The sequence below is a fragment of the Trachurus japonicus genome, chromosome 16 (genome assembly GCF_045865225.1).
Source record: "Trachurus japonicus isolate A0001 chromosome 16, Traja_1.0".
NCBI lineage: Eukaryota > Metazoa > Chordata > Actinopteri > Carangiformes > Carangidae > Trachurus > Trachurus japonicus.
This window is the reverse complement of record NC_140922.1, coordinates 13690105-13713673: the sequence shown is the minus strand read 5'-3', so window position 1 is coordinate 13713673 and position 23569 is coordinate 13690105. Positions and strand designations below refer to the sequence as shown.

At 43.5% G+C, this 23569-nt stretch overlaps 4 protein-coding genes across 7 annotated transcripts; 2 read left to right on the top strand and 2 right to left on the bottom strand.

The window, feature by feature from the left end:
• Window positions 1-52: 52 nt before the first annotated feature.
• On the bottom strand, window positions 53-4300 carry ubxn11 (UBX domain protein 11). 2 transcript variants are annotated; one of them, XM_085801712.1, is made up of 14 exons: window positions 4213-4300; window positions 3835-3875; window positions 3175-3297; window positions 2985-3085; window positions 2826-2877; window positions 2666-2745; window positions 2498-2579; window positions 2168-2385; window positions 1990-2067; window positions 1807-1900; window positions 1620-1723; window positions 1120-1193; window positions 319-468; window positions 53-229 (listed from the first exon to the last, which is right to left on the bottom strand). In XM_085801712.1, exons 1-14 carry the CDS (start codon window positions 4281-4283, stop codon window positions 61-63), a joined length of 1437 nt encoding a protein of 478 aa, XP_085657838.1. In that variant the 5' UTR covers window positions 4284-4300; the 3' UTR covers window positions 53-60. The 2 variants fall into 2 exon arrangements, with proteins under 2 accessions (XP_085657838.1, XP_085657839.1); XM_085801713.1 differs by having other exon boundaries at window positions 2498-2601; window positions 2703-2745.
• A 688-nt stretch (window positions 4301-4988) lies between these two features.
• fez2a (fasciculation and elongation protein zeta 2a) lies at window positions 4989-11860 on the top strand. Of its 3 annotated transcripts, XM_085801710.1 has the most exons (10): window positions 4989-5412; window positions 6449-6557; window positions 6738-6854; window positions 7052-7184; window positions 8202-8467; window positions 8653-8733; window positions 8950-9025; window positions 9115-9180; window positions 10258-10283; window positions 10777-11860. In XM_085801710.1, the coding sequence occupies exons 1-9, from the start codon at window positions 5057-5059 to the stop codon at window positions 10266-10268; spliced, it is 1215 nt and encodes a 404-aa protein (XP_085657836.1). In that variant the 5' UTR covers window positions 4989-5056; the 3' UTR covers window positions 10269-10283; window positions 10777-11860. The 3 variants fall into 3 exon arrangements, with proteins under 3 accessions (XP_085657836.1, XP_085657835.1, XP_085657837.1); XM_085801709.1 differs by lacking the exon at window positions 10258-10283; XM_085801711.1 differs by lacking the exons at window positions 8653-8733; window positions 10258-10283.
• An 857-nt stretch (window positions 11861-12717) lies between these two features.
• clec3ba (C-type lectin domain family 3, member Ba) lies at window positions 12718-14262 on the top strand. Its single transcript, XM_085801707.1, has 3 exons — window positions 12718-13056; window positions 13145-13243; window positions 13430-14262. The coding sequence occupies exons 1-3, from the start codon at window positions 12951-12953 to the stop codon at window positions 13828-13830; spliced, it is 606 nt and encodes a 201-aa protein (XP_085657833.1). The 5' UTR covers window positions 12718-12950; the 3' UTR covers window positions 13831-14262.
• A 2-nt stretch (window positions 14263-14264) lies between these two features.
• On the bottom strand, window positions 14265-23228 carry cdcp1a (CUB domain containing protein 1a). The gene is made up of 9 exons (XM_085801706.1): window positions 22938-23228; window positions 22088-22270; window positions 21600-21968; window positions 21130-21498; window positions 19300-19491; window positions 18119-18490; window positions 17669-18025; window positions 17381-17468; window positions 14265-16736 (listed from the first exon to the last, which is right to left on the bottom strand). The coding sequence occupies exons 1-9, from the start codon at window positions 23065-23067 to the stop codon at window positions 16289-16291; spliced, it is 2508 nt and encodes an 835-aa protein (XP_085657832.1). The 5' UTR covers window positions 23068-23228; the 3' UTR covers window positions 14265-16288.
• Window positions 23229-23569: the final 341 nt, after the last annotated feature.

Sequence of the window (23569 nt, the reverse complement as noted above, 5' to 3'; positions counted from 1 at the left end):
ATGTAAGCTGTGAAAAAGATTGAATGAAAAAATGTATCTTACAAGTCATACATGATGTTTCTATAGGTTTATTTGAGTGACTCCAGTCAGCGGATGAGGGTTTTGTCTCTTATGCAGCAGCAGAGTAGCATTCTGCACGAGTCCGCATGATTGGAGCGTCCTGCCGTTGTCATCGTATCGGCACTGTGGGTAAGCGCTGATGACGTCATAACCAGGGAGCCTACTGCCTCTGTAATATTTTAAAAAATGCATGCAACCAGTGAGAAATTGTTGGCAGACAGCTTAGAGATAACTTTGGACAGGAGGACGCCGTCTCACCTGTGTTTGTCCAGGTACTGTCGCAGGTGGCCGATTGTCTCCGAGGAGAACATTTTCAAGACGTAAGTATGATTCCCATCCTCAGACTTCACCTTGAGCGTGATGACATCACGAGGTGACGGTGGCCGGTCAGAGGTGGACGTCTGCAGTCTGAGTGTAAAAGTGACAGGAACACAAAAGCTGTCAGATGATATAAAAACTTGCTGTATACATTTGAGTTAAAATCTGACCCCTTAAAATCAAACACCCTTTATGTAACTACATCTTTAACGGCTCTTGGACTCCTCAAGGAGGTCACACATCTGAATTCTGGACTCCATCCCGAGCGAAGGAGCGCTGGTTGTCCGTGGTGACCTGCCCTATTTTTCAGGCCAGTGCATACAGTAATCTCCACAATCTAGACTGACAGTCATCGTTGCCAAAAAGGGATTTTAATCAGCCTTTACATCACTCAGTGTGTAGGCCTACTTGGATTTAGGTCCTTTTAACCCTTTACATTAAAACACATTAGAAAATGATTTGCATGTTATCCATAACGCTATCTTGTAACTGGATAAACTATATGGTTGGAGTTACATATTAAACCCCAGTATGTTTTCCCATGGTTGTGCCTTTACATCAAAATGATAAAAAAAAACACTCAATCTTTGCATCATTTCATTTCACACAGTTTAAACCACATTTACCGGTATTTCTATAGATTTGAACAATGCTTGTGATCTCCCACACTAAAATATGTGTCATGATTCATGGTATTAAAAAAAGAAATCAGAATGATTATGTAATGAATGATGATAGTACCTCTCCTTCATTGCTTGCAGTGCTGCTGTGTCTATGAGGACCACTGAGTCGCTGGTGTGAACATCAGGCGACCCCTAGACAAAGAGATTATTAGATGATGAGCATTACATTCAGCAGACTAGATGGTCATCTGAGTTTACCCACACACACACACACATCCTTGTAAATCTATCTTTGTGAGGACATGTCATTGACATAATGTATTCCCTAGCCCCTTACCCTAACCTTAACCATCCAAAACAAATGCCTAAACTTAACCATTACTCTAAACCTAATTTAAACCTAATTATAACCTAACGTCTTAACCCAAGTCTTAACCCTCAAACAGCCCTTGGAAAAAGCGAGGACCGGCCAAAATGTCCTCACTTCCAAAAGATGTCCTCACTCTGTTGGTTAAAAACTTGTTCCAGTCCTCACAACGTAGCATGTACAAGAACACACACAGACACACACAGGGCTTATGCTTACTATCGTGCTATTGAAATATTCTGCTTTCTCACCTGCAGGGTTGCTCTCAGCGAGTTCCTGATGTCAATCACTCGACCAGCCTTGACCACCACCTTGGGCAGCCGGTTCAGGAACTGATCCACAGTCAGCTTCTTGCCTGTGTGTGAGCCAGAAGACAATGTGAGAGTAAAAACAATGAAGATAAAAGATTTCCTTCAAATTGTCTTCTGCAGGACAGACCAGGCATGTGAGAGACACTTGGGGGGACACTTGATGACTTGTCTTTCTCCCACGGTAACCTGAAGATGAATTCCTCGTCTCGTCTGTCATGAACCTGCAAAGTACGTTTTTCTTTTTAGATTAGTTGTAAACAATTTGCACATCCGTCGACAGACAAATGGGGGAAAAAAACGAGAGACTCGCCTCGAAAGGAACGCCCTCTGGAAATCTCTCCTGAAGCTCAGATGGAAAATACCCGTCCATCAGATCTTGCATGCACTGCTGCACACACCAAAGAAAAGACGACATGAACCATCATCAAAGACTCTAGTTTGAAGTGTTGAAGGTATTTTTTGCTCTTGTGCAGTTTAAGTTTGCAAACCTGGGTGCTGTGCTCCTGATAAGAGCGGAAGGGACCATCAAACATGACGATGCCGTTGCCGTAGAGCCTCAGTTGGATGGGTTCCTTGGTTGCCAGCTGTGCCCCCGTGGATGTCGATTTTACAAAAGACTCCCCCTCCCCTGCAAGGATGTTCAGCTCCGCAATCCTCTGCAGCACATGGTCGAAGTTCATGCGGAAAGGCCTGACCACGGAGGTGCCTGCAGAGGAAAGATATACAACATGTTAGGGATCATTTCAATCAGAATCGCGACCCTGCGTGTGAGGCCAATGTTAGTTAGAAAGGCTTAGGGCAGATGGAGGCGATGGTACCTGAACTTTGTGTCTGCTCACACTCTGAGTCGTGGGTCTCCCCTTCTCCCACCCAGATCAAACCGTAGTCATTCAGAAAGCTCTGCGGGGCAGCGACCATCACTCTTCAGTATGTTGTGTTGTGATCACAGGAGAAAGACATGAATGAAATCACTCGACTCAACTTGCCTCCATTTCGTGCACTCTGTTCTGCAGCTGTTGGCACCTTCTTTCAAGATCGTCCTTGCTGCCCAGATCGTCGGCACCGTCTGAATCCACACAGACAAAGTCATCCTACGTCTATTATCATGTCATCAAACTCAGCCGTGTACACTTTGAAAACCATTACCTGATTCTTTCCGGTCCTTCAGCTTCTTCTCCAAAACTGAGATCTTTTTATTCTTTAGAACGAAGAATGAAGCACACATATATTACAGTAAAGGCGTGAAAGATGTGTTTTACTGTGTTATTGTGTTATTATTCATCTGCAGGAGGTGTGTGTGTTCACCTTGTTCTCTATCTCCTGCGCTTGGCTTCTCATTTTTTTCTCCAGCAGGGTCACCCTCCGCATCATGGCAGACATGAGCTCAAAGTCGCTCGGTGGCGCAGCTGATTATCAGACTTGGGGTTACATTTCTTACGTTTCTATTAACAACAAATTAAAAAATAAAATCTGGAATGAATATATGAAGTTGCACCTTTCTTGAAAGGAGCTTTGGACTTTGAAGTGGAGGCGTCACTGGCTGCAGAGGGAGAGGACTTGTGAGGATTTGAATCGGATGAATCATCTTCATCGCCATCAACCAATGCTCCCTGAAATTCTGAAAAATTAAATACATAATACAACAATACAACTTTTTAAAATCTATATTTTCCATATTAAACATGTGAGAAGCTTAGAAAATTATCATGTTGTTGTCACAGGGTAAATGATCAAGCACAATATTGGATTATTGCTGAAATCAATCAAATCTATCAACATAACATTATTGGGAAACCATTAAGTAAGTCTTTTTTTTAATAGTAAATTGAACGATTTTCTAATTATTTTTTCGTCATTATTTCAATCTTTTAATTTATTTGAATAATAGTTAAAAACATTAATTGTTAATAATGCAGCCTAACAACATAACATAATAATAATGTATAGTGAGTCATTTTATGGATTTTTAAAAAAAATTACATTATTACTTTAACTGCAGTTCCTCATTATTCTTTAAATGTAAATGTGTTTTTTTTACAGCCTATTTTTCCCCTTACTTGAGTGCACAATGTGACTTTCTTTACCCCTGTGTGTGTTTTGGTAACCTGTCTGTCATCAGTAGTTTATCAGTGAGTCCTGAGCAGCCCTATATTACCTTTCATCAGACTCCTCCTGAAAGGCACCTGAGCTCTGGCCCTGCAGGTCACACAATATACCCAGCAAAAAAACAAACAAACAAAAAACATTAGAAAGGTTTAAGATAAACATTGAATACTCCTGTACTTTTTGTGGTATGATGACGAAACTATTTCACATGCGTTATCATTGTTCTACACAAAAATGTTTGGTTGAATGTTCAAAATTATATTGAAAGGAGGGTGGACACTCAATCCAGCTGCAAGAGAAGAACTTTAAAAAAAATAAAAAAAATTTTACTTGAAGTCAACAGACAAGAAAATGACTTTTTTTGTAACTTACAACTTGTTTTTAGCTACAAAAGCTGAGCTCTGTCTGTACCTGTGTGTCCACTCACCTGTGCTCGTCCCCGGGGCCCTGCAGCGGAGCGCGCCTCGTCTTCTTCAGCATCGACAGAGGTGAGCTCATTTTACCCGGGACAGGACGGGACAGGACAACGGGACACTGCGGGTTTGGTTTAACTCGACCTGGTGTCCCGGACTGACTCAAGACCATAAGACCAGACTCACAGCACGGACCGTCTGTTTGTTTGGAGACCGTTACCACTGGCAACGAGGGAGCGACGGATACAAGGCGGCTCGTGCGTCACCGGCCACACGAGGGCGCTGCTCTCTCTCTCTCTCTCTCTCTCTCTCTCTCTCTCTCTCTCTCTCTCTCTCTCTCTCTCTCTCACACACACACACACACACACACACACACACACACACACACACACACACACACACACACACACACACACACATTTTGGCAGATGTAAAGTGGCCTAATGTGCTGTTGCTTGTATTTGAAACATGTTTAGTTTACGACTGTTTTTGTGCCAGCGAAAAGAAGAATAAGAAGCTAAAAAATAACCCGAACCTCACTAACTGATTAAAGAAATACATTAAAATAGTTTTGTTTTTTGTTGCTTTTGAATAACAATATAGGCTATTTATTGATAAACAGACTGGTTAGTTGGGTGTAGCAGCCACCACGCTGTGCTGCCCTCGGGTGATGTGAGTGGCTGTGATGCCAGTGGCCGCTAGTGGGCCAGGCAGCCAGGCCGGTGCAGCCAGGCGGTGCAGCCAGCCTCTGTCTGTCCGGAGCAGAGCAGCAGCAGGCGGAGGGAGGGAGGATGCTGAGGCCTGTCAGTCCCGCTGCTCATCCCGCTCTGACCCGGAGCTGTTAGGCCGGTCCGGGCTATGGCCGCACCGATCGCACATTTCGACGACGACTGGCCGCAGCCGGGGGGTTTGAACATGGTATCAGAGCAGGAGCTGCTGCCGCGGAAAGGCCGAGCAGCCGCCGCCGCCTCGGGGGAAGCAGCGGCAGCAGCAGCAGCAGCAGCGGCGGTGCAGCAGCTCCTCCTGGATGATGAGGAGCTGCAGGACAACAGCTTCTCCCCGGTGGGGGAGCCCGGGGCTTTCCGGTCCATGGAGGACCTGGTGCACGATTTCGATGAGAAGTTATCCGCGTGTTTCCACAATTTCAACGCTGAGACGGACAGCATCGCTCCCGTGAGTGCGATCAACGAGGACACGCTGCTGGAGAAAGACGAGTGAGTGTGTGTTGTGTTGTTGTTGGTTTGTTTATTTGTGCCTGTGTTGTTTTATTTCAGGGGTGTGTGGATGTGGAGGCTTCAGCTCAGCACCACTCACTGTTTTGATCATCATATCAAAGCTGCTACAGCGGGACAGATCAGGGTCAGATCAGGCAGCATCTACCAGTGAGGCTATTACCAATCAATGATGTGACAGCCATGTTTGGTCAGACAGACAGCCACTACATCCCAGAATGTAGGTCTGCTTTAATCCACTGTGACAATAACACACTGTGGACGTGTAAACAACAGTTTCTACAGAGTCATTCAGACAAACAGACTGATATGGACAGGATCTGCCTTTAAACCGCTTGTAAACTAATATTGGCCGATATGAGTGGACTAATATTGTTGTTTTTACAGCTGATATGGAGACCAGTTTTATTGCACATGTTTTATATTTAATCATATAGTCATAAATGACCTGAGCAGTGGGAGGATGTGGTTTGTCAAACCCACACAATGCTATTTCAAAGATTTTAGTGTGTTTAGTGGACAATCAGTGGGTTTATTAGTTAGTTTTAAATAGTCATTAAATCACTATAGCAAATATAAATACAGTAGGCCTAAACATTCATACACTGGCATGTGTTGTTCCAAAAAAGAAAGAAAAAAAGAAAAAGGAGGGGAAGAAAGCACCATCCTGCAGATTTGGGCTTTTCTGATACAAAAATTTAATCATGGGGCCTTTTCACCTTGATAGGATTCAATGTTGGGGATTACAGGAGTGTGTCATATTTGGCCTCCACATAAACACTGTTTAGTCTGACTGTGATACATTTGTGGACACGATTTTTAGGTTTGTATTGTGGTATCTTCTAACATTCACATTCACCCCCCTGAAGGAACAAGAAAAGCGTTGTTAACGGTAAATGGGATGCGGTTTGTAATTATGATGATGATGATGGTGATGATAGTTATATTAGGTAAGTGTCAGTTTAGCATTTTGCTCTGAAAGGTCTGTTGAGACTTGTTGTGTCTCCTCTCCCCACAGGATCTGGAACGCCTTAACCAGTAACTACGGGCAGGTGATGCCGGTCGACTGGAAACAGTCTCGAACCTGCTCCCTCCACGTCCCCTCATTCAACCTGAAGGAGAAAACTGTGAGTGATCCATCCCATCCCACCCCTCCCATCCCCACCCCTGTCCCACTTTCCCTCCCTCCCTTCCTCCCATCATGCCAAATCTCTCCTCTGTTCATCTCACAAATCTCAAATATTCATTGTGCCGGGGGGTTTAGCGCTTTGATTAAATTCCCTCCCTCTGTTCCTGTTCCTGGCCAGAGGAAGAGCGATGTCGCGGCCGAGCTGTCCGACGACGAGGAGCTGAGGGAGCAGCTGGACATGCACTCCATCATCGTCTCCTGCCTGGCGGAGGAGCCCCTCTTCACAGCGGAGCAGGTAGGTTTACTTTGCACATGAACATAAAGTCTGGCCTGTCATCAGTCAGCACTGTGTCAAGCCTTCAAATGTAGAGCAGCAGCTTAACATGGCTGAAATCCCTGATTTAATAACTGATGTTCAATGAGGTATTCCAGTGCTTATCTCTCTCTCTCCTCCCTCTCTGTCTCTCTCTCTCTCTGTTCATGCTCTCTCAGGTTATCGAGGAGATAGAGGAGATGATGCAGGACTCGCCTGACATGGAGGCGCAGCACGACCCCTCTCAGTCGGACCTCTCCACGCTGTCGCTGGACGTCCAGCGGTCCACCAGCAGCCCCAGCTATGAGCAGAGTGAGTATCCTCCCATCAGGACAAATAATCAGTATTATTACACGTGTGATATGTAATCAATGTAAAGGTATCAATGCATCGTGATGCCTCGTTGCAGCACTAAATGAACTGGATCAATGTGATGATGTGTTCTCGTAAAGTCATTTGTTATTCATACATCGGCCTCATATCAAAATCAGGAAACATTATCTCATGATATGTTCTTGATATTTTGTTTTTCTAACTCTGAGAATGCATAAAAAATAAATATCATGAACAGCGAGTTCTTACCATAAAGAGCTGGTACAGTAATAGATTATTCTTCTTGTGGCATAGAGCTCATTTGTCCAAAAACGTTAAAAACAGACCATAGAGTCACACTCACATTCTGCTGCCTGTTAATCCTCCGCTAAAAATAGTCCCTAGGAAATGCACCGGTTGCTCCTATTAGAGTAACATCTGCTAAAGAGGAAGAAAACAGTGTCGAGCTGTTTCAGGTCATTATTTAGTCTGTTTAAAAAAAAAAAAATATGTGGTGTGTTTTTAAAGATTTGCATCTGCAGTATTAATGGGCTTGGGGCTCAGTCCAGAGAGATTGACCAAGGGATTGTTGGTTTGGGGATTTTCATGGGATTTATTGACAGTAAGAAAAACACAAACCTGAAAGGGCACTCCGAGCACAGACCTCTGTCAAGGCGATTTCCAAAGATCATACACAAGACTATCTGTGGGCAACAAATTGAATCGAAGGCAACTGGACTTGTATTTGTCTAGGAACAAGTCCAGTTGCCTTCGATTCAGTCTGTTGCCCAGAGATAACGATAACCTGGGTGAATGAGAATATTCACAGACACATACACAAGATTTTTACCCCAAAATTAAATTTGTGCCTGTCCTTTTTTTGTAATAAACGTAACACAAACTGTGCACCAAAGTTTCATCATTTTACACTGAGCTTGAACTTAGAGAAGCATTTTTACACCTAAGATGTCTTGTAAAATAAAGTGACGTGTGATCTTTGTGCGGTTTGCGGCGCAGGGGTGAGGGCCCTCAGTGTTGCGGAGCTGAATGAACGTCTGGAGGAGATGGAGACGAACATCAGGAGGTTCTCGGAGGAGCTGGTGCAGCAGCTGGCTCTCAGGGACGAGCTGGACTTTGAAAAAGAGGTGAAGAACAGTTTCATCTCGGCGCTCATCGATGTCCAAAACCGACAGAAGGAGCAACGCGAACTCCTGAAGAAGAAGAAGAAGCTCAAAGCCGGCGCTGCGACGTCACAGGGCCACGCTGAGAAAACACTCGGATCAGTTAGTACCTTCATCCTGACACATTACCAGCCTGGTTATGTGACATCTTCAGATCTTTCTTTTCCGGCATTTCTTGCTGCATTTGTCACGTCATTCCCCTGCAAACTGCATTTTCCTGAAATCCCTTCTTTGATTTACTCTCTCTTCTTCTGTTTCTCTGCTTCACTTCCTTCCTTCCTACTCAGCGCTTCAGCATGGAGGGACTTTCCTCCGTTATTCAAAACAGCTTCCGGCAAACTTTTGGGAGTGGGTGCAGTGAAAGACAGGTTACTTCCCTTTTCTCTCTCTTTACTGTCTGCTTTCTGGACTGAAAATATACTCTTTGATGGGAATACCATCCCTCAGAAACACTCACTTTATCTCAGCTATCTCCCTCCTCAAAGCAGTTAACCAGATCTGACACTTCAGTAAAGTAAAGCATTAGATGTTGTACCTTTCATTTCATTTCTCTCTCTGACTGACTTTGTCACAATGCTTCACAGTATTTAACCACAGTCATTCCTTATGAGAAAAAGGGACACCCTCCTTCTATTGACGACCTCCAGATCCTGACCAAGAGTAAGTTTCTTCATCACGTGTATCGACCACACTTGGCTTCCAGTGGCTGGGACTGATCCGTCCGCTCCTGTTCATCTTCTATGTTTCAGTTCTACACGCCATGAGAGACGACAGTGACAAGGTGCCTGGGCTCTTAACAGACTACATCCTCAAAGGTGAGTTAAAAAAAAAAGTCTTTACACTGGAGAAATTGGTGGTTTGAGATTTTGTATCTGCACTCAGGGCCGTTGTATAGGGGAGAAAGGTGATGATAATTCTAGGGGCCCAGCGTCCAGTAGGGCCCACAAAAACCCCAGTAGTCTAATCTTTGTATGACTGAATTATTCTGCATAAGACCCTGACTAATACTCATAGTAATGCTGCATTAGCATCAAAACAAAGTAGGCTAAATAAAAAATGATAATACATACGTAGTCTAAGAAAAAAAGTGGAAAAGTCAGGGGCCCACTTTAGTATTCTTTCAGGGGCCCCAGAATTCCTAGCAACGGCCCTGTCTGCACTGACGGGTTATATGATGACTGATCAATTGTGATTGCAGAGTTAAAGGAGCACATGAATTGGTTTGACATGTTTGGACCCATCTATCGTACTATAAATCATCTATATTTACATTGCAATACTACGGTTTTCATGCATTTACTACGAGTTAAAATTTGTTTCTTACCTTTAAAATGTACAAACTTGTACTAAAAGATCACAAGAAGTCACTGAAGATGCATGTGGAGATACATTTTAAAGCCACTTATGTACATGGAGCTGACAACATGTGATTAGATCACTGGAGACGCATGTTAATGACAGGTCGTCCATCCATCCAAACATAAACAGGTCACTCCCTTCATTTGTCTGGGCAGGTTTGGTCAAGTTGTAGGTGCTGCTTTGAAAGCAGTTCATACTGGTGCATTAAAGGCAGTTGGTCGCCTCAGGTGTTGTGTTATCTCAAAAATGATATAACTAATCTGGTGTTGTCTGTGTTTGGCTGGCAACTCGTTGAAACACGTTTACAACTCTACTTACCAAATTAGAAAAAACTCCCACATTTTTATGAAGTAAACATAAAAAGTGCAAAATGCTTTCGATAATTATTTAAAAAATAAAAATTAAATAATGTCCCTTCAGTGTCTCTTGCCAAAAACAGTGTAGCTCTTTCTTTTGTGTGTCCTCTCTTTCACACACGTTCTCTCTTTTCATCCCTTCATGTTTTCTTTCTCCACCTGCCTCACACTCTCTAGCTGTGGTGTGAGCGATGGACGGAGAGGTTTGTGGTTCACATTGTATTGATGTGCACTGTTGTGGTGTTGTCACTCACAATGGGAGAGCGCCCCCTCTCTGCCACTGAAGTGTAGTGCAGTCTGACCCTGGTGCCCCCCCCCCCCCCACTCCCCCTCCCCCTCTCCCACACAGTGACACAGCGGACCGGCTGCAGCGTGGTTCGTCCCTGTCAGTGTCTAGACTCACAGTGACTCACACTCAGTAGCGCTCCATTAACCCCAAAGTTAATTTTAAAAACACAATTTTATGAGTATTATTAGTTGCCTGCTAATCTTTATCCTTCAGACCACCCCACTTACTGTATGCTATAGATTTCCCTTCACATATTTATCCGTCTGTAACTGATGTGGTCAAACTGTGATTTTTTTCACAGGTGTTTATTCCTTTTGTTTTCCCTCCTTTTTGTTTCCTACTTGTTTTATTGATATCAACTCATACTGAGGCTTCATCGCTTTAATTCATCTCTGCTGTCATTGCAGTGCTTTGCCCAACATAGACCAGAGGGATGGTGATGGTGCCTAATACCCTGCAAGAAGCTTCTGATAGTTTACCATGGTAACAAGATGAAGGCGACTCATTGTAATTTTTTTTTTTTGCCTACATGAAGCACACTTAATTTATTCCTGCATGTTTTTACCTCAAAAATGTGTCTATATAATTGTGTTGTGCTCTTAATTTAGTTGTATTTATTTTAAGATGGGTGTTGTCATTTTGCAAACCTTGCGTGTTCCTGTGAAAACGTTCGACTTCTTTTCAGTGTTTTGAATTTTCTTGCACTGTGGGGGTAAAAAAAAGAACTCCTCAGATGATAAATTATTTAAGAAATATACCCAGAGTGATAAACCAGCACTGGAGCTGCACTGTTGTGTTTTGCTTGTTGGTTAGAAGTAGGAGCAAAGCTGTGACACAAAGGGCTTTGCATTAATCTCAAGTGCTTCTTATCCACTGAGCAATCAACAAATGCACAAAGCACGTTGAACACAGAAGTTGCAGTAATAGTGACTTATGAAAACTATAAAAACCGAAGAGTAAAATTATGTAAAACTTTATTTTTCCTCAAAGGGAAATTAAGAGTAATAACAAACACATTACACAAGATGAATGTGCATAAACTTTATTTAATTCTACGCAGTCTTCCACGTACCTGCAGACTGTGCGCTGTTTACTCTCTTGTGTTGTACATCATTATTATTCTATGGGAGGTGAAATGCTGATGTAGTTTGGACTGAAATTAACTGATTAACTTACTAACTATGCACTCCAGTGAATAACGAATTGTGACCCATGCACTGTCTGAACTTTTGTGACGCCCACGAGCTCTGAATCAGGAGAGCTGAGCGTGGACGTGCCTGCTGTGCACAGGACAGCGAACACCACGACTGTGACTGGGCATCGTTAACTCTTGTGTGGATTTACAAGCTGCCTTTGCCGTTGCCTGAACTTTTTGTACATTATAAATGACTTATTTTCAGTGAATGTGATATGACTGTTCTGACTTACAGAACTGGCTTCTTTGTTCGTTTATTTTGTAAATATTTGATTTCAAATATATTGATAACATCACTTCGTCTGTCTGCATCTATTTTATTGATTATATAACAGAAAAAATGAAACTACACAAGACAAAACAACAGCAATGACAATAAGACTCCAGTCCTTAGCTGGACATGATTTATAAAAGTCCGACAACCTCTGTAAAGGAAGAATCTCAATTAAATTATTGTATTTCAGCAGGAGGATATATATAGTTGTGATTTCCAAACTGTGAAACTGTAGTATGGATGTAAAAATTACAAAAATACCTCTATTCTGTAATTTAGCTGTTTGTTTTTGGGTGTAATAATACCGAATGTGCATTATTAGCCAGTGTTTACATATAAAGTCGCATTGCATCACTTGAATGTGTTGCTTGGCTGTGGGCTGTGTGCTCAGACAGTGACTGAAAGTAGCATCAACTGAACATATTGAGCAGTCAGTTTCCTGGTTGCCGTCAGCGATGACTGACACAGAGTTCAGGTCTGACTGTGAGAGACGAAATACAAACAAATATGAACTTCATAACAGTGTTCTTTCATTATGTAAGTCTGCCATGTGTCATCTGCACCTCCGCCAGCTCACTGAGGAGATCCAGATGTGGACTCTAAAAACATCAAACCTCTGGTCCCACAATCATTCACAACAGATTCTCTGATAGGGTAAACAAAGGGTTAAGTTCACAGTTCAGTTTGAAAACATGTCTGAAAATGTGGAAACTTAATAGTTGTTGCTATTAACCGGCACAGATAGAGAGATATGATAAAATGTTAAAACTGTGAGGGACAGATAAGGGCCTCCTGTGATTTACTGGCATCTTACAAACATATGGAAGCAGAGTCATGCTTGTCTGAGTACTGTTAAACACAGAACAATCCTGCCCTCTCATCCACCTCCTTTCAACATTTCAAAAGCAACACAAACGGCTGTTAAACATCTGTAATACATTTGTTCTCTCTGAGATAACATTTCCTCATTTCAACTTTCTGCCGCCACTCCGGGCGTGTATAACACACAGCAGTCTGGCGGGGACTCAGAGCTGCGAGGAGCTTTCGCTTCTGGTGCTGAAACAAAACTGTGTCTTTACGGTGGATTTGATTTTTTTTCGCTCCAAAGTGCTATGGAGACTAGAGGGGTTTGGTTGATGTTTTGCCTTCTGCTGCTGGCGCATTGTGCACACCAGCAGACCACAGAAAAGACCTCAAAGAAAAGAAATGGGAAAAAAGGTAGGTAGGACATGACTTTTACAGAACAACACACAACTAAACTGCTGTGTGAAAACTGACTGAATTTATTCTGTGTTTTCTCTCCAAGACTCTGCAACTAATTCTGCAATCGAGGAGCTGAAGAAACAGATCAGTGACATTGTTCTGGAGCTGAACTTGTTGAAAGAGCAGCAGGCTTTGCAAACAGGTATAACTCCTGCAAAGAAATAGCTTCACAAACGACATGTTAGGTTTTCATAACATAGTGCAGGACACTACAAATGCTGGATCTGAAATATAAGAGTGAAGAATAGCAGGATGCAGGTTATTTCATATTTTAGTGATGATGACTAACAACACCTGAACCACACTGACTCTAAAATTGTCCCATCAGTTTGTCTGAAAGGCACAAAGGTCCTGGGCAAGTGTTTTCTGGCCAACCCGGTGAAGAAGACTTTCCATGCAGCCAGTGATGACTGCATTGCTCAGGGAGGCAGCCTGGGCACTCCCCTGACAGGAGACGAGAACGACCAGCTCTACAGCTACGTCCGCCAGAGCATCGGCCCAGAGGAGCACATCTGGCTGGGCGTCAACGACATGGTGACCGAGGGCCAGTGGGTGGACCAGTCCGGGTCCAACGTGCGCTTCAAGAACTGGGAGACGGAGATCACCCTGCAGCCGGACGGAGGGCGCGGCCACAACTGCGCCATCCTCTCCACCACGGCCAACGGGAAGTGGTTTGATGAGAGCTGCCGAGCCGAAAAGGCCTCGGTGTGCGAGTTCAACATCGTCTGAGAGGCACTGTCTGACTCTGCAGCAGGATTAAAGAATGAAACACAGAACATTTGAAAACTTATCAGGTATGATCATACAATACATTCAAAAAATGAACATGCTGTCTCTTATTTAGCTCACATTTTCTTTACCAAGCCATTCGGATGTCTATTGACTTCAACCCAATGGTCTGTATACACTATGTCACTGTATAAGCTAAACTCACAGACACATGATATTTTACATTCAGTAAACTTGTGTTTTCATGTGCTGCAATATCAGATATTCATCAAGGTAAACACCACTGGATAGCCAGTCTTTGTTATTCGATAACATCTGCTTATAGAAGTCATGAACATCTTTTCTATTACACTTTCTTTATGTTCATTTCTGAATGTCAGATTATACTTTTTATACTATATTATATATTTTTAATAAACAAGTGTCTCCTCAGTAATAGTCTTCTTCATTTATTCCTGCTAAAGCCAAAGATTTTGCAGAATCATCCATGGTGGAAAATTACCTCCTTAAAAATTTCTTATGTAACAACTCATAAAAAACAAAAAAGAACATACTTAACAATTCCCTTTCCTTCATTGTTGCTTTTCTCCCAGTGATTTTGCAAGGCCGTTGTGATTCATAGGTGAAAAGCAGCCAAATCAGACTCAAAAACACTGGATGAAGTGATTCATGTATTTATGTGTATTTTCTCCAATGCAATGATCTCAACACCGGCTGTGAGGACAGGGTGGTGGTGATTTCAATAGAATTTATATGGGTGACGTGTTTTATCCATCACTGTGGCCAAGGAAAATTTTAAGACAATGAGGAAAACTTGTTTTTGTTTAAATTTTTACAAATCTGACAGTTGAAATCAAGGGTATGTAAGTAAATTCACAATTGAAGGAGGAGGATGTACATTGGGGAAACAAAGTGTGTGAAGTGTAAATCTAAAACGAAGACTTGGAAAAAAAAAAGTTTTTGAATCCTCCGAAGGTTTCATAAAAACAGAGTTTCTGTTGTGGCGTTCACAACAGTTGGTCACCACCCAAACAGAGGTTATGTGGACATGCACTGGTGTGAGAAGCGGTGTCATTTGTGGAGTATGAACTCATCCCTTCGGCCCCTTCAGCACTCAGTCTTTACATGGCTCTGAAACAAGTTTAGTTCAGTTCCTGTTTAATTTTATGTTTTATTAGAACATTAAATATTGCCCCCTCTGCTGCTCAAGTTAGGGACTGCAGGAGGCAACTTCACATCACATGTCAAATTAAGACTTTTTCTGAAACACATTTTTCTCTCTCAAATGAGACATTTTCATTTTCAGGTTGTCAACAGTCTGCATAAATATTTTCAAAAACAGTGTGATTATTCCAACCCAGAAAAGGTGAAAACTCTTAACAGCATAGTTGAAGAAAAACAAAACAAAACAAAAACAAAACATCCTTGGGTGAATGTAACTCTTGGTTTTTTCCATGACCTTTTACGTCACATTGACTCAGACCTTCACAACAATAACACATGAAAAGGATTTGAGCGTTCACCACAATTAGGCTTTTAAATTACAACTCTCGTACCTGTAATTACTTACAGAGTTCAGTCAGACAAACAAACAGGGATTCTTGTTCCATGTCGCTGCAGTGCGGAGGAAGGACTCCACGATCCTTGACACTACCAGCAAAATAAAATACGCAAGCAAGTGATTCTCATACATCATCGAAAGAAAACAAAGAAGTCTCTGTAGGACCTGAGATCACTTAGTCAGCAGCAGATCAGTCCAGACATATGGGTCCAAAAACAAACAAAACCACTCATCTTGATTCATCCCTGGCTGGAAACAGCTCTAACTCCCTCCCTCTTACTAGCAGAGTGCACTGCCCTCTCCGTAAGGCACATTTATGGTGTAATGATATCTAGAAGTCTGCATAGCGGGTGAGAAAGCAGTGATAAAAAAACTACACAGAGAGGACTCCATGCACACACACCGCTGTTGCAATCTCCTGCAATAACAGGCCAGCATCAGGCCATGATGTTCTGATGATGCTGTGAAGTGCAACGTATTGCAACAGCAGCGGAGTCCTCACCATTTGGTTGTTTGATGATAAAAAATGAAAACCCCGGCATGTAAACAGTGCACAGGTTTGTCCTCCTGCAAAGGCATCCACAAATGTATAAAAACATCTCAGAATAGCCCTAAACCCTTAATGGTGAGCAAAAATAGAGGGTATAAAGTGGAGGATTAAAAACTTCTTGCAAAACAAATGTGTCTTCATCTGTGATAAAACAAGGTACCAGCTGCAGGCAGGTTTCAGCAGGGTTATTTTGTGTCTGGCTTTGGTGCAAAACTACACTGAGGAGGAGAAGAAAAAAGGCTTTCGAGGCTGAACAGCGGGTAATCACACGGATGCCAGGGAATGAATATCTCAAAGTTCAAGTAGGTCAAGTGAAAAAGAGGAAAAAGCTGAATCCAATCTTCTCCTCAGTCGCCTCCTTCTGGCTCCAGCCTCGGCCCCAGATCGGGAGAGCGCTCCTCCTCGCTCCGGTCCTCCTCAGTCTGGTAGATCTCGTTGTCCACCAGGGGAAGACTCGGAGGCCTGGCGGGAAGCGGAGGACCCTGCTGAGACGGGTACCGAAACGGGTGATAGACGCCGGTCTCCATGTCGCCAGCGCCGGAGTCTCTAGAGACCGGCGGCTTCTGGGAGTCCGCGTGTCCCGTGAAGGGCTGGCGCACGTCGGTCTCTCCGTACACGCCGATCTCCATGCCCTTCTTCAGCAGGTGCGTGTAGACGAGAGTTTCCTCGATGGTGGTGTACACGTGGGACTCGTTGTCTTCACGTGTTTTGGGGAAGTAGCTTTTTCCCGGCAGGAAAACGGTGCCGTTGGGGTTGTAGATAGAAACCTGAGGATTCAGTTTCTTCTTCTTCCTCCTGTGATGAGACATTTAGAGTTATATACGTTACACACGCAGCGTTTTGTCTTATGAGACGAAAAAATCGGACTTGTTAAGTGTGTAATGCTGCGTTCAAAACAACTCGGAAGTCGGAAAAAAATGAGCTCCGAGTTGTTAAAAATGAAAACTCAGGTATCATTTCAGAGCTCCGATTTTCCGACTTGACGTCACGACAACATCAAAACATGGCGACCTTTGTCTTAAACGGTTAGAATTTAAAGTTCTATTTGTTGAGGTTTTAATGCATTTTTTGTGTATTATTGCAGTATATGAAATATGTTTATATTAAGCTGTGATTGTTGTATTGTGTGAAATTGTGGTTTTCGTATGTAACGGAAATAGCGTTTAACAGTTATCTAGGCCATAACATTATATGTGCACTCATCTGCGTCTCCTCTCCTCTTCATTTGCCTCCAAAATAAACATCATTTACTGCTGCATATATTTTTCGTATTCAGCGATGAGTCACTATTATGCCAAACTTCCTTCGGGTATCCATGTTTTTTCTCTTCCAAGTTCCTGCGGTGTCAACGCAATGATGTCGGAAGTCGGAAATTTCCGAGTTGGGAATTTCGACTTCCAGGTTGTTTTGAACGCAGCATATTAAAAAGAAGTTCTCACCTAATCACCACACAGACCACTGCCAGCACGATGGCGAAGATGACCAACAGAGCAGCCAACACACTCAGGATGACGGTCAGCAGAAGTCCTGAGTAGGAGAAAACAACATCACAACGTCTTTGATACTTTCTGCCACACACTTATTGATCTGTACAGGCTGAAGTATGAAATTCACTGGAATATAAACAGTAGCGTCTGTGCTGCATGAAACTGTCGTCCGGTCTAAGTGAAAAAAAAAAGTCTAATACTGTCCACAAATCTATGATGTGAAAGAAGTGGAACTCTTACTCCTGCTCTGCTGCAGGGTGATCTTGGTGATGACGCTGAAGTCTCCGGTCTCGGGCATACAGTTGGACATGTTGAGGTAGAAACTCTTTGAGACGACCAGCTCGCTCTCGGCGTCCTCGTCCTCCCGGCGGCTGTAGTCCTCCTCGTCGAAGCCCACCCTCTGCACCCTGATGTTGGTGTGACGGTTGCTGCACTTGGGCTGGGTGAGTTTGTGGAACATCAGGTGCGCCTCCATCTCTGGCGGCACGGAGACGATCCAGGAGACGGTGGAGTAAGGCGCCATTCCCTTCGGCCAACCGGGAGTGGCCAGGAGGACGGACGTGTCTTCCTTCGAGGACACGGTGAATATGTACCTTTCTGAATGTGAGTCAGAGAGAGAGAGAGGAGAGGATGAAACATCACGGAAAAACAGAGGTCGATTTCATTCACCTGAGGCGGCTTCGTTGGTACCTGATATCTCCTCTTTGAAACAGGCGTCCAGCACGTTCTTGTAAGACGTCCTCAGCGCTTTGCCCCCCATGCTGGCCACGGTGACGGACATGTTGGTGTGGATTTGGATCTTCTGTATGGCTCCCTCGGGACAGAAGTGCCCGATGGAAGTGCCGTCGTCCTCGGCCACTTCGATGGCGATGCTGTCGTTGCACGGCTGTCCGGGGAGCGCCTGCTTGAGGGGCCCGCTGGGAGACGTCAGCTCCACGGTGCCGTGCTGGGGAGGACGGAGAGTCCAGGTGATGCTGCTCAGAGGGAAGGGGAGGCAGCTCGGCAGCTCAGGCAGCGAGAGACGGACCGGAGTCTTGGGGCAGTCTTTGAGCTGCTTACACCCTGATGGTAAAGTGGAGAGCGTTTAAATAAAGAGGAATTCATAAGGAGGCCAACTCTCTTCCAAAGAGAAAAAACTTTGAGTAATAACTAGTTCAAATATATTCAAACACTGTCAGTCAAGTCTGTGGTGCTTAAAGGGATAGTTCACCCAAAACATCCAAATACCTCCATACTGCTCGTCTGTAATGTCCCTCTTGTATTGAAGCCCCAACATGAGAAACTGTTCCGGAAAAAATTAAGTAAGTATTGGTTTTAAGCTTGTTTGTAGCGGAAGCTCCCAGCACTGCTCTTACTGGTTCGTCCAAATCTCGCGCGATTTGCATTGACACCCAGTTCACGACTCCGCAAATCGCGCGAGATTCCGGCAGAGCAACACTGGGAGCTTCCGCTACAAACAAGCTTAAAACATAGACTTCTTTAATTTTTTTCGGAACAAGGAGGGACATTACAGACGAGCTGTGTGGAGGTATTTGGATGTTTTTTGGTGTGTCTTTTTGGACGAAGAAAAGTGAGCTCCATTCGCAACCGTCATATGGACATGCAGTGCTGCACGGAGCCCCGCTGTAACTCAGAGAAGGCATGGAGGACTCTGAAACTTCTCCCAGCCTTTAGTCGACATGAGGGTGGGTAGATAATGAGTGAAATTTGAATTTTGGGTGAACTATCCCTTTAAATTAAAAATGCACTTTTTTTCCAAGAAGTGAAATTTCTGCTGCTTTATCAAATATTATTTGTGATGATATTAAATATTGATCTTAATATGAAGAGGTATAATTCTCCAGGCCCAGGAAAGTTGAATCTGGATTTACCTATGACTCTGGAGGCGGTGACTCGTACATCTTCAGGAAGACAGTCCTGGAAAAACAGTTCACTGGTGGACGTGACTGTGATCTTCTCCTTCCTCACTGAGTTTTCTTTCATCTGGCAGTCAGAGGCCGGCCTCAGCTTCTCCACGGAAAGAGAGAGCCCCCCCTCTTTCGTCAGGTCCACCTTACACAACACTGGAAGAGACAGTAACAGTCAGAGAGACGTGAGCGTTCATCCTGTCTCGCACACAGGCAAATGTGTGGGCACGCGCTCCCTCACTCATCGCAATTTCGTCAAACAGGAATTTGAATGGTGATTTGACTGAATGTAACACCCACCCACCCCCACCCCCCACCCCACCCTGATCACTAGTGCTTGTGTCATTGCTGCCATGTCATGACTCAGCTGTGAGGAAATCTCAGAGCTCCCCCCAAGATCAGACCCTGAGGACTCAGATAAAGATCAGGAAGCCCACTCTCCGTGTCACTCTTACTCACCGTTAAAAAAAATACGGGGGGAAAATTCTGTTAGAGCCCTGACTAATGAAACAGCCGCCGTGTTGTGACATGATTAAAAAAAAAAGAAAAAAAGATTATTTATACCCATGCCTGCTGCAACACGCAGGAGAGAGACATTTCTTATCTTCTACACTAGTTTCTCAACAGCCCCTATACAACACCTACACTGAACCATTCCCTGAGTTGCTTTCACACATAAAATCAACTCATCGACACAAAAATGATTTTTAAAGGCAAAGATTTATTTTCTTTTTCATTTCAAATCTGTATTACTAACAAATTGTCCACAGATCAGACAAAACTGTGCCGATTTACTAACAAACTGTTGATTGAACTGTTGTGAATTAATCAATAAGCTGTGAACACGTTACTGTATTTTATGACACATCCGCCAGAGACACAGCCACATTAACATTGACCTGAGTCACGATTCATCATGGATCCTGATGGATCTAAGTCCAATATTCATTCTCGTTTGGCTCAGTTTTGGTCTCCACTCACTCACTACTAGAAATACCTTAAGCAGCAGAACTATCCAATGTGTTTTGTATACGTCTGTCTGCTGTTTGGTGCTGTGCACACGATACACTTTTATCTTTTTATCCACAAAGCCCTTCCTGGACATTTACCACCATACGCATGCTGGACCGGACCACTGGAACTTACCAAACCTGCTCAGCTGACTCTTTCACTTCAAGTCCCACAAGTTCACTCTGAACTAGGAAAATCTGCTTTTAGTTGTTGTGCACCAACCACATGGAACCATCTTCAAAACATACTCATGATTGACACTCTCATTCCTCCTGGACATTTTAAGACATTGCTCTCAAACCACCTCACTCATGTGTGCATCTGCTTTACGAAGCACTAAGTAGCTATTGTCTCCAGATGTTTTAACTTTGTCTCACTCTTTGTTTGATTTGTATTTTTATGTTGTTGTACCTTGACATCATTGCAAATGAGGGAAACCTCCGAGGCTTAAATAAAGGTTTGAATTGAATTTGGATTTGACAGCTTTATTTCGGAGATAAAAATCTCTTTGATGTTGAACAATCATTTGATCGATTGTAAATATGTAAATATAAACAAGTAGCAGCAGTTGATCAGCGTTTGAGCCTTTAAATCAGCTTTAGAAATAAACCAACACCTCAGTTAGATTCACACATACAGTATGGATCCAAATCAAAACATCTGACCACCACATTTCATGAATATTTCAGATATTTTCAATTGACAAGCCAAATGCACAACATTCAAAAGTTAGTGATGAAACCAAAACTAAACAACAACATAAACTGGAGATGTGGTACAAACCTGTTGAACTTGTACGTGTAGTAGACACCTTCACGCCTAGGGAAAGGCCAGGAGAACCAGTTCGTCCTCTGTCCATCTCGCAGTTCCTCAACGTCATTGTGAAGTCGCCCCAGTCTGGACTCGGCTGTTTCTCATTCAGACCGAGTACGACCGCCGACCTCCCTTTGCTGTGGTACTCCACTGCCGTCTCCTTCTTCCGACAACTTGGCTGCGTGAGGTTCAAGAACTTAATGTCTGTCTTGTGACTGATCGGGACCTGAAAGTACCACTCCATCACGTCGTCGTCAGGGAAACTATCCGGGTAGTTTGGCGTGAGCAGTTCTGACGATGAGATCCCTTTTGGTAACGTTAGTGTCATTTTGGCGAGAGCTATAGGAGGGAAACAAGTAAATGAAACAAAGTGATGTTAAAGGAGGGGCACACATGAGAGAGGCTGTTAAAGATGTAAAAAATAATTCAAACCAACTCACACTTGATTTCCTCCCCAACAGACACATCAAACCGGTCATTTCGAATCTCCTGCCCAGCCGGGACCTCCAGAGAAAAGCTGCCCATATTCAGAATCTGAACGCTACTGACGGGGCCCGATGTGCAGTATTTTCCTACGGCCGTCTTCCCTGTAGTCTGAAAGGCCTGGAGGGTGTAGCTGTGTCCGTCTGCACATCTCTCAGATGGATTAATCTGTCTCAGACCCGACTTGGTGAAATCTATTTTGAAGGCCTTCGGCGCCGAGGCCTTCAGGTTCCAGGTGAATTTGCGGTTAAGATCCAATAAAGGACGCGCACTGGAGTCAGAGTCAGGGTGGACGATGTTCCCACTGCACCGCTTTGTGTCACAGTCTGAGGACGGAAATCAACATGAATTTTACAACAAATACATCCACAAACAGATCTAGGTAATCTTAATACTTTTATGTTTCATTCACAACACCTCTGATTTTCACTCAGAGAGACCTTACCTATACTGCGGTTGAACTCCACCATGAATTTAGATGTGGGACATTTCAATATGACAGTGCCAGGAGCGTTGTCTCTGAACACAAAAGATCTATCACATTTAGATGAGCGACCCTCCAGGCACATACAATTTGCATCCGTACTGCTGATGTTGACTGTGGTCCCTCGGCCGGGGGTGATGGTCACTGGACAAAAGACAGAGATGGACAGTTTTTAGAGGTTTTAAAAAAAAAAAAATCACCACGTCCTGTCGTGAGTAACGTAAGAATCTTAACAAAGAGTCAAATGTGTGCTTTTATTAATCTCTGTTAACAAAGTCAATATGACTAACAAGGCCTCGCTCCCTCTATGACTAACCAGGCCTGTGCTGAGCAAACAGTGTCATGTCCACACACACTATCCAACACCTAATGCACTATTTGAATCAACTCTGAGCGTCTCACTAATCCTACTCTTTCTCTGTCCATCTATGTGTCCTTAGTGGACAAAACAGACATATCTGTTTGTCGTGTCATCTGACAAACACATCAGATTAGCTCTGGACGTGTGAAGATTTTCTTGGACACACAACAGAAAACAGCTCATGACAGTCGTGAACAACAGTAAAAGCTTCACACTGTCCTTATCCTCATCCTGTCTTACCACTTCATTTACTCAGATGCACTCACAGCAGTAAACAACAGGATAATAACATCTGAGAAATAAACAAACAGCACAACAACAGCGTCTCATTGCTTCCTGTTGTTGAATATTGTCCTTTCATGTGAGGAATAATCAATATTTGATCAATATAGGAAGAGCAGATCTACCACACTGTTTCTGTTCAATAATAATAATGAAGCTTGAACTTACCTGATCGGCCTCCAGTGGAGACGATGCATGTGAGACACACGATCAGCAGACAGACTGAGGTCTTGGGTGAGGACATGCTGTCGTATGGAGTCGCTCTATCACTCTGATCCTGAGGGAAACCAGCGCACATGTCATTGCTCCTCGTCCAGAGCTGCTGGGACCTTCACCACGGGTTTCTCTTTTGCCCCCTTTTTTTTTTTTTTACTCCTCCACTTGTTTGCGTGAAACTCAGCCCGTAGCGACTTGTAGAGACTCAGCTCCCCCACTTCCTCATGTAGCTATGACTGTGTCGGCAGCGAGGGAGTGTTACAATGCCAGGTAATGTAAAGGGCGTGGCCACGGCGGCCATTTCGGCAGGTACGGAGGTCGTTACTGTCTTATAACATCCAGTATAACAGTCAAACATCAGAAAAACATCAATACTGTTCAATTATTTCTGAGAAAAGGTCAATAATTAATGTCGTGTGCAAGTAAAAATACAACTAATATTTAATTTGAGTGTCCAAGCCTATTAATATTAATACTGATAGCAGATGAAATATTAGATAATAGCTAGGCCTAACATATTTCTTTAAAGGGCAGTAAAACTTACTTTATTTGGGGATTTTATAAGAAAAGATAGGAAATACATC

Coding starts and splice junctions, on each gene's coding strand:
- ubxn11 (XM_085801712.1), bottom strand. CDS start 4,283: ATGAGCTCACCTCTGTCGATGCTGAAGAAGACGAGGCGCGCTCCGCTG. Junction 2,580..2,665: donor ACAGAGTGCACGAAATGGAG/GCAAGTTGAGTC, acceptor GCTGCCCCGCAG/AGCTTTCTGAATGACTACGG. Junction 230..318: donor CAGTACCTGGACAAACACAG/GTGAGACGGCGT, acceptor AAAATATTACAG/AGGCAGTAGGCTCCCTGGTT.
- fez2a (XM_085801709.1), top strand. CDS start 5,057: ATGGCCGCACCGATCGCACATTTCGACGACGACTGGCCGCAGCCGGGG. Junction 5,413..6,448: donor ACGCTGCTGGAGAAAGACGA/GTGAGTGTGTGT, acceptor CTCTCCCCACAG/GATCTGGAACGCCTTAACCA. Junction 7,185..8,201: donor CAGCCCCAGCTATGAGCAGA/GTGAGTATCCTC, acceptor TTTGCGGCGCAG/GGGTGAGGGCCCTCAGTGTT.
- clec3ba (XM_085801707.1), top strand. CDS start 12,951: ATGGAGACTAGAGGGGTTTGGTTGATGTTTTGCCTTCTGCTGCTGGCG. Junction 13,057..13,144: donor GAAAAGAAATGGGAAAAAAG/GTAGGTAGGACA, acceptor TTTCTCTCCAAG/ACTCTGCAACTAATTCTGCA. Junction 13,244..13,429: donor GCAGCAGGCTTTGCAAACAG/GTATAACTCCTG, acceptor TTGTCCCATCAG/TTTGTCTGAAAGGCACAAAG.
- cdcp1a (XM_085801706.1), bottom strand. CDS start 23,067: ATGTGCGCTGGTTTCCCTCAGGATCAGAGTGATAGAGCGACTCCATAC. Junction 18,491..19,299: donor CACCGCCTCCAGAGTCATAG/GTAAATCCAGAT, acceptor CTTTACCATCAG/GGTGTAAGCAGCTCAAAGAC. Junction 18,026..18,118: donor TTTCAAAGAGGAGATATCAG/GTACCAACGAAG, acceptor ACTCACATTCAG/AAAGGTACATATTCACCGTG.